Source organism: Rhea pennata, chromosome 17 (genome assembly GCF_028389875.1).
Source record: "Rhea pennata isolate bPtePen1 chromosome 17, bPtePen1.pri, whole genome shotgun sequence".
Taxonomy (NCBI): Eukaryota; Metazoa; Chordata; class Aves; order Rheiformes; family Rheidae; genus Rhea; species Rhea pennata.
This window is the reverse complement of record NC_084679.1, coordinates 7,176,081-7,194,518: the sequence shown is the minus strand read 5'-3', so window position 1 is coordinate 7,194,518 and position 18,438 is coordinate 7,176,081. Positions and strand designations below refer to the sequence as shown.

The 18,438-nt window shown below is 46.8% G+C and overlaps 1 protein-coding gene across 4 annotated transcripts in view; it reads right to left on the bottom strand.

The window, feature by feature from the left end:
• Positions 1-16,428, bottom strand: part of ULK1 (unc-51 like autophagy activating kinase 1) — an 80,791-nt gene extending 64,363 nt beyond the window's left edge. For all 4 annotated transcript variants that reach the window (XM_062589655.1, XM_062589657.1, XM_062589656.1 and 1 more), the window contains exons 1-4: positions 16,249-16,428; positions 15,873-16,073; positions 14,979-15,071; positions 14,849-14,890 (exon numbers count right to left, since the gene is read on the bottom strand). In XM_062589655.1, the coding sequence (XP_062445639.1) occupies positions 14,849-14,890; positions 14,979-15,071; positions 15,873-15,962 (225 nt within the window). In that variant the 5' untranslated portion in view covers positions 15,963-16,073; positions 16,249-16,428. The remainder of the gene's footprint in view (positions 1-14,848; positions 14,891-14,978; positions 15,072-15,872; positions 16,074-16,248) is intronic.
• Between the last annotated feature and the right edge of the window lie 2,010 nt (positions 16,429-18,438).

The window sequence follows — 18,438 nt, the reverse complement described above, 5'->3', positions numbered from 1 at the left end:
GAAGAGAACACACACCATTATCCATTTGAGAGTACTGTGCCATGAAGGGTAAAAACACAGCATTGGATAACCAATTTCTAGACATGCACTAGAGTGCTAATAAATTTAACTGGCATTACTAGCAGGTGGCTAAGGCTTTCTGGATGAAAATTTTTCACGACAATCAACGTCAGCACCAACGTTCAGATCTAACGCTGTTCTTCCAATGTTTTCTATGGGTACTGCACTATAATGTTTTTTTTTTTTTTCCAAGCTTGAGAGTTATCTCTAGCCTTAGCTGAACTTCTCCACTGGCTCCCTGTCTTGGGAAGCACATATAAGGAGATGGTGCCAAGCATATGTTGCCAAGGAGCACTATTAGAAACTTGGGCTGCTGTGCAGCAAGTGTATTGACACAAGTGACTGTCAGCCACTAGCCTGGGCAGCATTTCCCAAACCTGTGGCAGACAGCAAAGACAGCCACACATCTTAGCCCTTCTACCCCAGAGGCTGAATACTCAAAATGCTCTTGCTGCATTCCCAATATCCATGCTACCAGCGTTCAAGTTTTCAATGAGCCTCTGCTGTCTGCTCTCAGCTCCATTCATCTTGGTCTGCCCATAGGACTCGCCACCTCCCAAGCCCGTACCAAACTGACTTCAGCACCTCAAGCCCTCACCATCTTCCATCATTTCTCCTGCAGTTCTCTTCTAATCTTAGAACAGATGTGTGCTGGAAGACTGGGTGGAGGAAGGGTAGTAAGAGGTTAGGAAGCTGAACTACCTGTAATTTGAAAAAACTCAAGCCATGGCTGCATGCAGAACAGGCCACCTTCCCCCAAACAGGACATGCAAATACTCAGCAGCCCAGCAGCCTAACCTCAAACAGTTTCCCTGGTTCAAGACAGTCATCAGATGCAGGGGTGGCCAACTCCTCTCAACTTTTATAACTGCTCTTACTTCCAAGCCAAGCTGAACTTTTTGAAAGGTCCCCTTGTTTGTCCAATACGCAGTTTTCAGTGATACTTCAAGAGCGCCTTTGTCGCTTTCCCATGAACGAAAAGAACTGCAGGCCTTGCTTCCCAGCTCCCACGTTTACAAGAAGCATGTGCTAAGCCTTCCACTTTTACATGTGCTTCAGATAAACGGGGGGAAACAATTTGTGCTTAGAAACACTAAGCTGGGAATCAGCATAGGCAGAAAATCCCAGGCATCGCCACAAGCTTCAGATGTGACAAAACACTGGGGGAAAATTTTCAGAAGCATTCAAATCCCACCAACTCCTGCTGACCTTAGCAGAAACAGCAGAAGTCAAGATTTATGAGCTATCCAGGCTTTTCACTTCTCCATGAACTACAGTCACAGACTTACCCCAAGACACAAGAATATACCAGAACTGTCTTGCAACCAGCTCCTCAGGGAACAACAGTGCAGCTGCAGAGCACAGAGCTTAGCACAGGGGAACTGCTAAGCACAGGGGGAAGTTTCTGAAGTGTTTTTTGCAGTCCACACCAAGTTCATTACTGCCGCAAATTTTCTCAGACACTTCTTGTCTAAACACACTGCAGTCACTGCAGTTCAGTACCTCTACTCATTAATACCTACAGTGCCAGCAGGGTTTGGGGAAGCTTAACATACTACGACCTGTGCAGAAAATGAAGTTCAGCTTATACAAGCTAAATCCAAAAGGTATTTGCAACAACTTTTTAGTTATTAGCCAAGAGTAATGTTCACTGTACAGTTTGGCTGTTTTTCCACTTTATTTAAAGCCACTGCAAACAAATGTAATAAAGCTAGTCATTGATTTTTCACTGTTAGTGTGTACACAAGCTTCAAATGCTTTAGTGACTAGGGTCAAATAAGGACACCCAGATAACAGATGCTCTGCTCAACTTCCCTAGCAAAAAAAAAAAAAAAAAAAAAAAAAAAGACCTTCATACTTAAAGTTTTATTCCACCAGCACAGGGAGGGTGAAGACACAAGAGCGAAATGCTTGCAAGGTGTCTGAGAGGCAACAAGTAAATAGTGCCCTGTCCATCCACTGGCAACAGTCTTTGCCACCCATTCAAGTCTTATGACTGATTTATTCTTCCACTGACTACATTCAATACAAATGTCATGCAAAAGTTGTGTTCAGCCTCTGTCATTTCTGATGAGAACAGAAATTGTGTTCCTTCACTTTGAAAAAAGGCCCACAAGCAAATCTGGAAGCAGGGGTTTCATCCCGACTACATCTACTTTAACAAATAGCATAACACAGTAGAAGAGGTCTGTGCAGCAGAACAACTGGTGCCAAGGACTCAATATCAACACTAACTACATTTCAGGAGTTTAATTTCAGAGTAGCTCAACTCAGCTTCCATGGTCCATTAGCAGGTAGAAGCGCCAGGTGCAGTCCTGAGCCCATCTTCTACCTTAGCTTCCCCCTAGATGAATCCCGCCTTTGGGCTCCGAGACCATGCCGACACAAGCCAAAGCACAAGGAGTGGAGAGGATTGGGAGATTTGCTGTAGAAGAGCACTCCTGATCCAAACCAACACACTGCTGGGCATGCGCCCACCACAGCAGCAGAACATTTACTGACCGTGTTTCCAGCCCACAGCTGCCTATAGCAGGCCTGAGACAACTTTTACATTTGCAACCTCAGCATTTCAAGGATCAGTTATTGGAAAGAGATTTGTAAGAATTTTGCCACCTAAACCAAGCATTTATTTTAAGAAGGCTCCCAGACACAAGCTTCTGTTCAGAAATGCCCTCACCCAATAGCTTACTTAGCTACAACAGATACAACTGTTCAAAGAGACTTCTGGTTTCCTCAAACAGGCCGAAGGACTCCTTTCAAGCTGATGCAGCAGCAGAAGTTATTTCTTTTCCATTTTTATCCTTCCACAATATTTATGATTTGTTCATTAACAAAACAAGAAAAAAAATGCTGCAAGCAAAACGTTGCAGCCTACCAGCCTCTTTGAGGAGAAAGAAAATGCTCAACCCACTCATTTCCACACTGCTACCCAGAATGATACTACAACTTGTTGCACTTCTGCAGAGGCTCAGGTCCAAGAGGCACTACAGGCAATTTACTTGCGACCTCTTATTCACACATGCCAGTCCATACAGCGAGGGCTAATTCTATCACTAAATGGCCTTGACTAAGGGAATGGCATAGAAGAACCCCTGTAAATCCTTCCCTCACAGTTTGCAATAGTGCCCTGATTGTGCTCCACAGCAGCACCGAAAGCCCTCTCTGCCAGAGACATTAAGCTGACAATTAATCAGTCTGGATCATTGCCTGACTTGCAGCTCTTACAGCAGAGGCCCCAGTGATGAAGTTACACTTTAATTGAGTGTAAAAATAGGCAACAGCCTCTACTGTCTACAACTAATGCACATCTGCTAGCAGAGAACAAAGAAATGAAGCAGCTTAATTTAGCAGCACAGAAATCACCCTAGGACAGCGCGCTGTTAGAAGGGCTCACTGAGACATTGCAGGACAGTGTTACGGATGTTAAGGCCCAGCAACCCACTCTCCCTTTAAATTTTCTCTCCGCCCAGACTGGAAGGTGGTATGATCCTCTTCTTGGAAAGTGTGTGTTTAGGTGTGTCCAAAGGGAAATGTCTGGGTGTACCCACAGTTAGTCATCCTCCTACCACAGCTTAAAAAGTCTGCAAGAGGAAACTTCCTCAGCAAAATCCTCCTCTGCAGTCTACTCCAGCCTGGGCTGCTACCAAATTTAGAAGGCCGTTAAGAAGGGAGCATAGGGAAGAAAAAAAACAAAAACAAAAAAACCACACACCCAGAAAACTCCACACCTCCAATCACAGCATAATTTTCATCACACAACACCTCCAAAACTCTCAGCAGTGCAGCATTTTCACTAATTTGCATGAGACTAGTATTAATAAAGACAACAGGGTAAACATTTATGAAAGAAAGGCTTCGAACCCACGGGACTTTTCTCCTCCGGGAGCACGGGGGGATGCAGTAGCAACACTTGGAGGCTCCACTGTTACGCCCACGAGCACAGCATGGCTGACAAGGCTCCTGCTGCTTGCAAGAGAGGAGTCTCAGGGACTCGAGGCCTCAGAATTGCTTTTGTTATTCTCCTGCAGAAAAGCACACCACTGCCTGCTTTGTTAGTCCCTGTCGACATGAAAGGTCCCTGCTTTGCACCTTGCAGAACACACTGAACACACGTTCCTTAACCCCGCCCTCCAGCAGCACCCAGAGCAACGGCCAAGGAAAAGATAACTGCTGTGGGCAGATCGTGGTAAACAGGGCTGGAGCCCATCAATTGTACCAGCTAAGCAGGAGCATAACAGATAAATTTGACAGCAGCTGAAAGCTAAGGGGGCAGGGTTTGGGGCAGTTTTTCTAATGTCACTTCCCCTGCTCACTATAGGATTGCAGCAGTAGCGCAGCAGGGAGGCACAACACACTGCTCTTCCGCCAGCAGGATCTCAGAGCCAGCGTCCTCTGGTCCATGACTGAATTTGTTTCTTTTCTGAAAATGGCAGCGGAGTCACAAACACAGGCTGCAAGGAGCAAGAATTCAGCTCGACAGAAACCAGCTCCTAGGCCAAGGTTATCCAAAAAAGCCTTTAGTTAACATAGTGGTTCCCAAGCTGACTGGGCTTGGAAAACAGAACCTATGATTCCCAAGACAGGAAAGAAAGTTTCCAGACAGTTAAATCTCTTGAGTGCTTTTTTACTGCAGCTCAGACTGTGGCTTGAGCAGGTTAACCCCTAAAGAGAGAAAGGAAAAACCTAAGCAAGGATTATCTCTTGATGCAAATACTTGAACATAAGGAAAATAAAAGACAATACTAACATTAATCTGAACCGTGGGAGCATTTACCAGTGCTTACCCTTAGCAAAATAGCTCTAAAGCAAATCAGCTGAGTGATATTCACAGGACTTATGACCTCATATGCAGAAAAAGTATCTCAGAGCTTTCTATGCTACCCTGCTCTCCAACCCACTCCCCTTCTTCACTCCTTCTGAAACTCAGCAGTAAAGAATTCAGGAGTATTTCAAGCAGGTTTCCAATTCAGGAGAGAACAAATAACTGAGATGAAGGAAGAAAAAGAGGAAAGAAGAAAGCACTCATTACTGTAGAATAATCTTCTCTCAGCACAGAAGCACAATATCCCAAAGTGTTTCTCAAACTCAGCTCTAAGGCCAGACAAAAGCTAGTTTTAGGATAGATCTTTGGGATTCATGTCTTGCAGCCTGTAACATCTTGCACCACAACAAGCTAACATGCTCTAAGAAACCAGTGGCCTCTTTCTTCTTGTGTAAGGGCTATACCTAAAACAGATAAACTTTGGGTTGTGGTATCAGTCACACAGATGCACAGTCCAGAAGATGGTACGGAAACAACTAATACAGTCATACAATAGCCTATTTCATGTCATGGCCTGTTTTGGCAGATCTAGGCCCAGCAGTAAAATCTGAAACCACTGACTGGAAAGCATTTTTCACTAACTCAGCATAGTCAGCAGATCTTTGACTTCCCAAAAGAATGAGGGGTCCCAGTTCTTTAAATGCAGATCATAGGGTATAAGAAGCAAGACCCAGAGAGGCTCACAGACTTTTGCTTTGACTCTTGACTATATCGTGCTTTCTATAAACTTCTGGCAGCTTGATCCAAGATTTGTAGCATCAGTTGAGATACATGACAAAGAGAAGAGAGGTTATGGACAGCTTTGCAACAGGTGCATTTTTGCAGGATCAGGAGAACTATGATGCAAAGGGTCAGTGCTGTCCCACTGCAGACACTACAGTACCCTCTCCACTTACGAGACAGATGAACTGCTTCAGGACAGGTCATACTTCTGTGCAGACAGAAGAAAGGAAAGTTATCCTCTCGTTCTGTGTGTGTTTCAGGAAGGGAGGGAAAGTACTTCCCGTACAAATAAAATCCCATTGTAACTGCCCTAAAGCTTGGTTGCATGACACTGGGGGGAGGAAAGGCTCATGTCCATCAGTGGTAGGACTGCGGGTAGAACAGCTCAATCTTCAGGTTTCCTGAAAAACTTCACCAACACCTTTCACTGGACACAAGCTTTCAGCAACTCCCTTCAAATCAGGAGCTCCACTCCCTTCTGTCAGGCCCCTGCAGACTGTTGTATGTTCCACAGCTCCACTGATCGGACATTCAGCTGTGGCTTCAAAAAGGTTTGCCACGGGCTTTCAACAAAACCTTGACACTGAAAGCACTTGTTGAACAACTGAAGGCTACAGCAATCACAAGAGCTCAAACAGGGAAATGTGACTGTCAGAGCCCGAGCGTGCCTCTGCAGAGCAACGCATTACAGCAAGTCAAAGCTGTAAGTAGCATCTGAGACTAACCACAGAAACTCCAATACAGGATTAATGTATAGGAAGTGGTAAGTTCCACCAGTCATACACAGAACTTCAAGGTGAGGCCAACACTGAAAAAACCCATGCATCACAGCAAATTCAAAGCTCACACTGCTGGGACACATGCAATCGCATCCTGTCTCAGGGGTAACAGTGTCAATGCACCGGCTGATGCCTCCAGCCGGCAAGCTCTTCAGGAGGCAATGCTACCTGGGAGCACGGACTGCATGCTGCAGCTGCATGCAACAGCTGCAGCAGCCCAGCAAGGTAAGAGACTAAAAAGAGTAGCAGCATTCTGCAAAGTTGGGACTTTCCCTTGCTCCGATAACTGAGTAGGAAGAGTAGCGACTCCTTTGTTAAGGAGCAAAATAAGATTATAAGATTCTTTAAACAAAAGGGTTTTTCTTTTTTTTTGCAAATGACACTGCATTATGTTAATGCCCTCAAGAGAGGGGGCTACAGAATTCCAAGAACAATGATAAACTGAAGACCCAATTTGCTGTTCTATATTTGTTCCTCATTTCCTCTCTGTATTACAGTCATATTACAAAATGAACATTGAAGGTTTGATTTCCCCATTATCTTAAGCTCAGTCACATGCACTGGAACAAAATTCTTCACAGTATGCAAGTTGCATTTTATGGGCTTAAGAGCCGACACAAAGAAGAGGCACAGGAGGCTGCAGGCTGAGGCAGACAATAGGGCAGGCTACAAGGTTCAGGGTCTCCCTCGGATACTCTAGCATCATGCTGAACATTTCAGTTGCAGTCACGCTTACTGAGATGCACTGAATTATAAAAAAATCCAGCTAATCTAGGAGGTCAATTTTAGAACTGAAGAATGAAGTTCTACTAATAAAGTTGGGAAAGGCTTGTTTGGTTTAACAGCAAATCCTAAACACGCTAAATCTGATATCCCGTGAGAGATTTTAAGCAACTGCAGAAATTAAGAGCCCAACCTCCACTAAATTTTCCATGGCAGCTGCATGACTAACTGGCCTATGCAAATCTTCTTTCATATATATCCATTTACTTCATAAACTAAATATAAGGAAAAAAACACATTGTTACAGCAAAAGGCCGTTGCAACAAGAAGTTTAAAGATAAAAAGCACATTTTTTTTTCTTTCAAAAATTTTCATTTAAGAGAAAAATCTCAGAGCCAGAAGCCAGAGTAACACAGCCTTAAGACCACAGTATTTCAAAAATGAAGAAAATGTAATATGCTTTAACATATTTAATATGTCAGCCACAAGGACCAACTAGGTTAAAAAAAATCAGACCCCCCCCCAAAAAAAAAAAAAAAAGATCTGAAGACAGAGATACCCAAATCTCTGCTTGTATGTACTGTGACACTAAGAAACACGGCCCGAGTGCTTTAAAGCCATTCTCTCCCCAGCACAACTGGGTCTGCTTCTCAGCATTTTGCCTGGCCTTACGCCACCTCCCCCCTCCACAGCCAGTGCGATTCATGCCGTTTCCCATGCCGCCAGGGTGAATCCAGGTGGATTTGCACAGGTCAGGAGACCTTCCTTTCTTGGAAGTGTAAGATGCTTTGCTAAATAGGATCTGTAACAACTTAAAACTGTGCATCTTTCATTCCCCACAAGTGATACACACAGTCTGCTTGATCTCTAGTACTCCAGCTCAGCTGACCTAATTCCTCCTGTCATTCTCGTGTTAAGAGACAGCCAGGTGGTCTTCCAGCCCAGATTGAACATTTTCACCCAAGCAACCAATGATGTCAAGTTTGATTCACTTCTATTAGCCCCCCCTTGAAAAAACCTCAGGTTTGAAGAAAGGCAGCTTTGAGATCATCGCTTTGCATTTCAAGAGCATCTCTATGTTCATGGCTGTATTTGGGGTTTGCACTTCATAAAGAAGGAGTCACCACACAGTTAAAGCATGCCTTAGCTTTAGAGACTCCTTTGTGCTTAGCATATAGCAGTCTCTTGGCAGAGTTCTTCCTTGGATTCTGCCGGGAAGCTCCATTATTGGAGTTCTCAAAAGAGAACTGCAACATTCAGTGAAGATAATTACGATGGCTTCTCTTAAGTAAAGTATGTTTAGGTCTGTACCTCAGAAACATTGCCTTGTAAAATCACAGCACTCACGTTCGCTCTCCATGAGTGCTACATGAATATGATTAAAAACAAAAAAATGCCATCAGAAAAACACAGGTGAAAAAACGTACATATTTATTTTGGAAAAGACTCCTCTCCTTGACTTTGCACATCAGAGAAAGCTGTCTCTGCTAACCACCCTTGTGTTTTCTCATTTCCTGTTGTACGCTATGCAATGCTGGCAGTGGACCTCATGGAAGGAACACCCCTGCTTCAGAGGACCAGGGCTGCTCTCTGAGCTTTCGCAAAGCAAACTGAGCTGCTCACTCAGACTCCTACCACCTACACTGACCCACACTTGCTGTTTGCTAGTCTGCCTGCTGTGCAAAAGCTTTTCAGTTAGTATCAACAGGTAAGAAAAACAGCTGGTACAGAGAAGGGAGAGGAAAGAAGAGGGAAACACATGAGTGAAGGGATTATTCTGAATTCTCTACATACGTCTGAACATTAAGATGAGCCTTTGCAATATATACTTCTGTTTCACTGCAGTTTCGTAATATAGGGAGGGTCCAGTCTAACCCAGTCACAAAATTAAGTGTATTAACTGCGCTTTGGTTTGGACCTACAAATTTTTGGTAGAAATTCAAGCAGTGGTTCTCCATCTAAATTCAACCCCACACAGGGCTGTTTTTCCCTGTCAACATGATTAGGGGCACCTATTCCCAGCCATCTTCCAAGTCACCATAGCCCTGCTTTGCCCACTCCAGCATAATGCTTTAACTCATCACAAGGATTTAAACAGGGGAAATTGTCACAATGGAAACACTGATGGAGCTTAAAGAAGAGCAGCACGAATGGCACCTCAGCGATTCCCAGGGCTTTGCTGTCAGACCGTGAACAGAGTCTACCAGTTTCCGATTACTCTTGGGAAACATTCCTTAATCTCTCATTATAGTCTGAGTAATGCTAACTTACACAGGAGCTTTAGAGGCCATTAACCTTCTATGTCACTGGCTCTTCCGTGACATCGTTGTCATGTGAGAGGAACACAGGTACGTGCCTTTACACACTCAATGAGTAAAACAGTGACCATAATTACAGAAATGCAACAAGACCACTCCCTCTAAAAAGCCCTATGACTCCTTCAAGGTCCATATTTAATGGTCAAAATTTGCTAGATGGTCCTGTGACCTGCTCCGTAAGGTACCAGATGGTGAAGCGGACATAAACAGAAGTTCAAAGCCATAAAATTCTCTACGTGCCATAAACATAACCCTTTTGATTCACTAGTCTCTTGTATCTCATTCCACCAAACTACTGACAGAGGGTAGTCTGGATTGTAGGTAGGTAGGTTGGATTTCTTTCCCCTTTCCCCTTCTATCTCCAAAGCAAGCCAGATTCAGTCTTCAGTAGCAGAGCGATTCCCTTCAACAGATGGGGGAAGGGTGACAGAGCCATATAGCAGGCACCCCATTCTTGTCCACAGCACAAACAGAAGCAGCATTGCTTGGCAATTCACAGAGGAGCCTGCACTTTACACCCACTCACAAGGCAACTTGCCAGCTTCACTTGGGGAGGGAATTAAAAGCGGATTTAACCAGGCAGCCTGCCTGACCTCAGGAGCGCGATCTCCCAGACACAGAGCGTCTTAGTCATTCTAAGCATCACACTAGAGCCCTGTCTCCTGAGATGGCTCCAAAACAGTAATGCCCGAGGAGCAGATCATCCCCCATTAGGTGGCACGAGAGGTGGTGAGGCAAAGACGTGATGCTGCAGCAAGCATTGATTCATCTGACATCACGCATTATCAAAGCACTGCAGCAAGAGTGAACAGCGCTGCCAGGCACACCAAAGGACATCGCCAAACACCAGCTACAGAGGTCTCTGGAGGAACAGCAGGAGGCACGTGCACACGATGAAGCCTTTGGCTGCTAGTTCACATATCAGAGGAGGAGAGTGGTGCAGACAGCACAGTCAAACAGCTGTGACCCTACTGATCACAAGGACTCTCTCCACAGCAGCAATAGAATAAGCCTGTTCTTACTTGGCTCTGCTCCCTCCCAAGACCAGCCCTGCTTGACTGAACATTCAGCTCAAGAATGCTTGTTCTGCCACTCCATGCCTTAATCCATGGGCACAAGAAGAAAACAATCAGTTTGGACTTCAAGGACTCCAAGTTCTGTGTCTCTTCTTTAGCAGTTCCAGGTGATATAGCCTCCCCAGCAGGAATATTTGAGTCTTTGCTGTAAAACCAAGTTAAACATTATTCTAGTTTCAATCCTAGCTGCTGAGCCCAACAAGCCAACTGGACACAAAATTATAGAAGGCAGACCCTCAGTTAACCTGCTCTGAATAAGAACACAGCTGCGCAGAGCTACACTTCTACTATTAGTCCATTCCACCTAAGGGATGTCAAAACTTGAAGAAACCAATACCCACACAAGCACAGTCCCAGCTAGGCTGCTTCACGAAACTCGGAACACACCACATAGCCAAGGAGAACGGGAAGTCAAGTTATGCCTCTTCCCACTTCACCAGGAAAACTCTTTCTAACACCCAAAGGACAATTTCTGTCCCAGCATGGCATATTTTTCTACAAGCTCAGAGCTGCTGTGCTAGGACTGCTTTGCTCTGCAGCACTAGAATAACCATGGCCCAACACCAACACAGTCACATGTGAGATCTTCAGCTGGCACCTAGATAACCAACCCTCTGGGGAAGGGGACATAGCAGAGTAAACAGACACAGCTAGGACCTCCATTTGCCCCAAACAGCCTAGTTATGTGCAAGAGCTCACTTCTTGCTAGTGCTGGAAAAACCAGTCCAGTACAGTACTCCTAGGATCCGACAACCACAGATTTACTATCATTAAATCCTCACAGCTACTTCAAGTGATCTGCATCTGCAATCAAAGACTCATCATTTAGTCTCACAAAAGATTCCAAAATACATCCCACACAGCAGACTAGATATTGCTAAGTTTCCACTATCAAAACAAAGAGTTGAGCTGATCCCCCACAGTTTCGGAATCTATGTTTTAAGAAACCTCATTTTCAAACCAAATGCTTATGCAAGAGAAACCATAATTTATCTTCTTATTGTCACTAATTTCCACCTTAAGCAACAAAAGCTTATTACGCTATAGTTGAAAAAAAGTCAAAAGAATTCCTGCTCTCTAGACTCCAGATGTCTCTAGACTACTGCAGCCCAGAGACCCTAACTCCAACCACTCCACAAGATAGCTGAGAAGTGAGGGATTGCTCAGTAGCAAGTAATGAACCCTGCATATAGAGGAATTTAGTTTTCACTTTATGCCAAATATCGCTTGGGTCTAGGAAAGACCTGCAGCACAACTCCACACAGACACTGGAGAGTACTTTCTAAATATAAAAATGCAATAAAACATGATTTATCTGCTTCTTGAGCAGAGGTTCTCATTAAGCTCCTAGACTAGTCACAGCTCTTCTCATTAATACATGAGTACATAATAATGGGAATATGCATATTTTATTTAGTGAGCCATTCTCATGTAATGATGCTGCTCTTGGGACTCCAGTGGGGGAAATCTATAAAGTCCACAAACTGTACCTTTATGCATGAAGCATTCGCCAGTGTCATTTTTTCCTAGGAAGCTTCTTTTTGTCATTATTTATGAGCCAATATCAAACATGCATGAAACAAGAAGGAACACGGCAACTTTTTCATATTTGAGGGATAAAATAAGCGTGCCAGGGAGTGACGTGCTACATGAAATGCTGCAGCCACCTGTTTGGGGCAAATCTGGCACTACATCACAAATTTTTAAGTTGTATTAGGCCTGTTTTGCATTTTCCTGGTTAAAAGTTAATGCTAACAAAAGCATCACTGAGTGTAATCATTTGCTTACAGCCTTTGTGGTTTTGGTAATCATTTCCTTGTGTGCAAGAAGCATGAGAGTAAAAGTTAAAGTCACTGTTGACAGGAGGTGCAGAGGAAGCGAAGAGACAAAATACAATAATGTAATAGAAAAAGCTGCAGGGCAACATTAAAATTCACAAGAAGTTTTTTTTTTTTTTTTGCTCTATGAAGTTATAGTAGAACAATAAACCTCTTCAGTTTTAGGAAGCCTAAAAATAATGGCTCAATTAACTGCAACTACGATATTTTCAAGAGTAAATATATACAAAACTGTATAGGTATCTATGAATGAAGCAATTAATCTTGCACCACAGGAACAAGATCAGTAAGAAAGCATCTTTTACACAAAGCAAGGAAAGATGGGCAGGAGTCAGCCTTCCACAGAATTTGTGTTTACCTTTTCAGATAGTTTACTCTCATACAGCTCCTGAATAGATACAGAGCAAGGTCAGACACAGATGCATTACACACACACAATCGATGTGGTGGACTGCATCTGTGTGCACCATTACTTCCACCAAAGGTGATTCCACATCTTGGTAGCACCACATAGCATCTCCACACAACTTAAGTCATATTATTTTGCCCAAGAAATCAGATTGCCTGCGATCATACAAGGAGTCTCTGACAAAGCTTGTAACACAGCACAGGCCAGAGCATACCCTGAAAGCAGGACTATCTCTGCGTTCCTGTATTTTCACACACTACCGTCTCTTGCAGACATCTCAACAGTCTACACTGCTGCACATAGAACTGAACTAAAGCTCCTTTACCATCACATGAGAAAAATGCATTGCCTCAATTATAACAGTTAAGAACTCACTACTTCAGGTGGAAGATCTGAGCTGCCTCCTATCAGGTGGTTATTTGATGCAGCGAGAGAAACAGGACATGAAGAAAGGTTTTGAAAGATCTGCAGGAAGCAAAGCCAGCAGCGCAATATTTCATGCAAATGCAGACTAGTGAGGAGGAGTAGGCACAGTCACTTGTTCCTTCAACTGAAAAATTATGGAATAAGTTAACTTAGGAGTACAGGGGAAGAGAATGAAAATATAAGATCTAATGCCCCAAGTGCCCCTTCTCCAGCAGAAACTCCTCCTGTCCCGTGCTACCGGGCAGAGCTGTAAACAGAGGAGGTCACTCCCTTGGGACTTTGCAGGACCAGCTCTAACAGCTAGTTTACAAGCAAAGAACAGGTGCTCTCTTGCCCAAAGGGTACTTCCAAGAACTGCTCCTGTTCCTAATGCCTTTGCCTCTCTCCCAGGAGGAGCCTAACCCCCCCCCCCCCCAAATCCATCTGCCTTTAACGAAAATAACGCCAGGCATTAAACACTTCCCCGGAGGCCGGCCTCCAGCGAGCTCCCTGCAGGGCCTGGCCACAGCCCCCCGCGCTGGCAGAGCGGGCTGCGGCGGGCGAGGCGGCGCCGCGCGCGGACTACAGCGCCCAGCGGGCGCCGCGCGCAGGCTGCGCCGCCCGGCCCGGCCCGGCCCGGCGCGTGACGCAGCGGCCGCCGCGGCCAATCGGCGGAGCGCGAGGAATGTCAACAAACACGGCGGCCCGGGGCCACGTGACAGCGGGGACCCGCGCGGGGGGCGGGGGGGGGGGGGCGGTGCGGGGGGCAGCTCCGGCCAGCCGGGCGGTCCCGCTCGTGCGGCGGAGCCAGCGGTCACCACAGCCCTCGCTCATGAATCTACCACCTGAGGGTGGGACACGCTCCCCCGACTTACCGCACTCCAGCCCCTCAGTCTGGAAACAGAGGGATTCCATTTAATGCTGCTATATCCTGTGGCTTTTCTTTTTTTAAACAAACATCATTAGTGTTGGATAAAACATGCCTCATGGCCCAGTAGAGCTTTGTAACTAAAAGTTCAGGGGGGAAAAAAAAAAAGTCATTGAATAACCTGGGTTTCAGAGCAGATCAGTTCCAGCCCCTGAGAGTAAAATCTTCAAGGGCTGACTTTGTAGGAAAAAGCAACTGTGGGAAACCACAATGATCTAAAAGCGTCTCCTGCAATTTTTTAAACACTTGCTGATTGTCACAAGGACAACAGAAAAACGCAAATGACTGAATCCTGAGTAACTGAAGACAAATCATATGCTACAAAGTCACGTTCATGCTATTTCTACATTGTCTATGAAAAAGCAGTAATCTTGAGAGCATAGCCAAACTAGAAAAAGAAAGAAAGAAAGAAAGAAAAAGGCAGGCATGCCAAGAACTACTGTAATTTTATTTCTAACATTTTAAGAACTTATGACCTTCTAAATCACAGACATTTACCACACATTGCATTTAACCACATAGTATCCTGGGAGAAAACTCAAACAGGAGCTCCCACCTCAACCTCAACTGCATGAGAACTCTGTGGTCCAGAACACAATTAATACATGATTTGCTCAGACATGTTTGTATATATTTCCCTAGCTTATGAGGGACTTTTTCCCAGAAGAGATATGCCTGATTACAAACATCTGTTAAGAACAAACTCTGCAAATTCCACTCAGCCTCTCCTAAACCCAGAATGCTGTGCCATAATTAAATGCATTTACCTGGAAGTCGTACAAGGCAACGATGTTTTCGTGTTTCAACTCCTAGAAAAAGTAAGACAAAGACAATAAGCTGGGAACAAAGAGAATATATAACAAAGGCTCTGAAGAAAATAATTCCTTCTACCTGTACCTTAAGTATTTTTATTTCTTTGCCCAGCAGAGTTTGAGATTTTGCAAGGTTCTTCTTGTTAATGCATTTCACAGCTACTTCCAGCTCAGGTTTCTGAAAGTTAAAAAGTGCATGTGTAACTTAAAGATATACATACATTTCACCATTAGTTTACCTTAGGATAAGCAGCCTTTTAACAGATTAAAAATACTACCAAAAGAAGTGTCTTGCAGCATTAGTATAGGCCTCTACTTTATATCCTAACGCATATCCCTCACTTGTTCAGACTTGCCCTTTCCTGAATTATGCCTGTCAACCCAAGGAGAAAAGCCCGAGGTTCAGGTTTTTGTTAGTACTTACACCACGATTATCCTCTTATTTAAGCACCAGAAATAAACACACTGTGGGAACCAGGGCTAATCCCGAGCACTAATGATGGAAACTCCGCAGATGGATTGGTTTCCTTTTATTTACAGGTGATTTCCCCTCCTTTCCCCTCGTCTTACTAAATAAATAAATAAATAGGACGAAGACGGAACAATTCCTGGACAACCAAGAGATACTTCAGGGACGGTCCTGGGCTGCTAGGTGGTATTGCGGGGGTTGGTTTTCCTTCTCCTCCTTGTTTGGGGTCCCCCTCTCGCCGCTTTGTATTTCGGGTTGGTTTTAAGAGCAGGGCAGGTTTTTCGGCGCAGCGGATGCTCCTGCCGGACGCAACCGCGCGCCCGCTCGGACGGCCTTCACCCACCGGGGCAGGACGCAAGGTCCCGCATCCCGAAGGCGCCAAGGTAGGGCAGCAGTAACATTAACAGCAGCAGCAGGGGCGCTCCGGGAGGCTCCCGCGCTCGCCAGGCCGCGGCCGAGGACGGCGGCAGGCCGGGGGCGCGCGCGGAGGCCGAGGGCACCGAGGCTCACCTCCCGGTGCCTGCCTTTGAAGACCACGGCGAAGGCCCCGTGCCCGATCAGGTCCTTCCTGCTGAACTCGAACTTCCCCACCGCCTCCATGGCGCGCGGCTCCCCGGGCGGGCGGCGGCGAGCCGGCTACGTCTGCGGGGCCGCCTCAGAGCGCAGGGCCGACGGCGAGGAGGAGGAGGGCGACGGCGACGAAGAAGCTCCCTTCGGAGAACAACAACAAGCACGGGGGGGGGGGGGGGGGTGAAGCCTCCCGCTCCGGGAGGCGCCGCTGCCCGCCCCGCGAGGCCGGTCAGGCGCGGGGCACCTGCCGCAGGGGCAGCGCCCGCCCGCCGCCGCCGGCCGCGCGGCTCCGCGGCCCCTGCCCCTCCGCCCCCACCTCTCCTCCGGCCAGGGGCTGCCTCTTCCTGCAGACGGGCCGGGAGCTGCTCATTGTTAGAGGCCGGAGCGAAGCGGGTTCCTCAGAAGCGGCCCTTCCCCATCCGCTCCTCCGCACCGACCGACCGACCGGCGCAGCCCGTCCCGCCGCCGCCGCAGACGCCTCTGCCCGCGCCGAGGGCGGGGCGGGACGGGGCGGCGCGACGCGGCCCGGCCCTCCCCGCCCCGCCTTCAATCGCGCGCCGCCTTCGGGTCAAGTCCACCTTAAGGGGGCAGTCCGCCTTAAGCGCCGGGCCACCTTAAGGGCGGCTCTGCCGCCCCGCGCCCGCTCGCTGCCCCGAGGGTCCCCGCGCGGACCGGAGCAGAGCGGCGGCGGCGCAGGCGCAGTGCGCGGCAGCGGGGGGGCGGGGGGCGGCGCGGCCACCTGAGGCGGGGGGGGGGGGGCGCGCTTAAAGGCGCCGCCGCCGCCGCGGAGCCCCCGTGGGGGCGAACGGGGGGCGCCCCTGTGGGTGCTGCCAGCCCCCCCCCCGGCTGATTACGGAGCTGTTCCCACTCGCTTAAAAAAGAAAAAAAGAAAAAAAAATGGCGGGGGGAGCAGTTCTAGCGTGAATTCTTGAAAATTTACCACAGGAAAGTCACGGCGAGGCCAGCGGCGCTGCCGCGGCCCGGTTCTGCCCGCGGAGCAGAGCGCCTCCTGCTCGAGCGGGCAGTGCGGAGCAGCTGCCGGCCCGCGCGACGCGCAGCCCCCTGCCTTCCGCAGCCCCCTGCCTTCCGCAGCGCCTCGGCCTCAGAAGCACCGCGCGTGCGGCGGCCGGCGCTGGCGTCGTCCGCCGCCATGGCCGCGCGCGCCGTCGTCCGCCGCCATGGCCGCGCGCGCCGTCGTCCGCCGCCATGGCCCCGCGCGCCGTCGTCTGCCGCCATGGCCCCGCGCGCCGCCGCTGCCCCCTCAGGATTTCACACCCGCGGGTCACATCCCAAATCCGAGCGCGTCAGCAAAAACTGTAAAAATCACCAGGGCTTTTCCTTGATGCGAATTTGGTGTGTCTTGACCCAAAACAAGACGGGAGGACACTTGTGGCTTCAGTACTCCCAACCCCCAAAATTAAAAAATTGAGATTTGTTTTAAATACAGTATTCTTAAGCTGTTTGCTTGCTCACTTCCAAGCCAGCGCTGCCCATGAAGTTTACAATTTCAAGCTCTCGCCTATGATCACAAAGGGTTAATTCAAAAATTAGCCCAGAAACTGGGTAAAAATAGCAAACATCATAAAACTAGTAATAAATTCAAGCTATTTGGCTAATAACAGCTCAGGAGGTTTTTTTTACCAGTTGTTTAAAAGCCTCTATCTCTAATGCAGAACTTAGTTTCAAAAGTTTACCGCAGGAAGCGAAGAAATTGTTTTGAAACTTCTTAGATAACTTCTAGGTAGGCAAAATCTTGTATCCCCCTTCACTGGAAAACAGCCGGGGCACCATGGTTAGCTTGTCTACTCTTGCAAGAAATGTGGTAAAATCTCTCGTGACCTCAGGTGTTTCTGCTCTTACTTTTCTATCAGCAGACACGTGCAGTTGTACTGCAAAGCAAACGAGGAAGTGGATACAAAAGCTGTTTAGAGGCCAAAATATCACCATGATGAATGTTCTTTGTTCAGTACTGCATGTGCTCACTTGTTCTTCCATATGCTGATGGCTGTGGAAAAATAAAAGTTAAATAGGTTTTGATTAAACATAGGCCCTAGGGAAGCTTTCTGTATGCACGTTACAGCAGCAAGCAGAACCAGGCAGCCAAGTGAGCCTCCTCTCCGCTGACATTTTATTCTTAAAAGGATTTAATTATAAAGTGCATTTCCTTATCAAAGTGGCTGAAGACTTACTGGGTATCTCTTTCTAGTGAATAACTGGGACTTCAAAGTAGCACAACAATTTTGAAGGTACTCGGAGGTCTCTACAAGGCTCAAGACCAAGCTGAGCTAGCTGCCATGTGCACATATGAAGCATTACACAGTGTTTGTACTGGCATTTGTAGCAATTATATGGTTCTTAAATCTGTCTCCCAAAAATAGGATAGATTTCAACAGTAAGCAAACTTTTACACAGATTTAAGACTTACTCAAGGACAACTAAGACTGTAATTCCACATGACAGTAGATACAATATTGACATATTTGGAGAGAACTTTGCAGACACATGG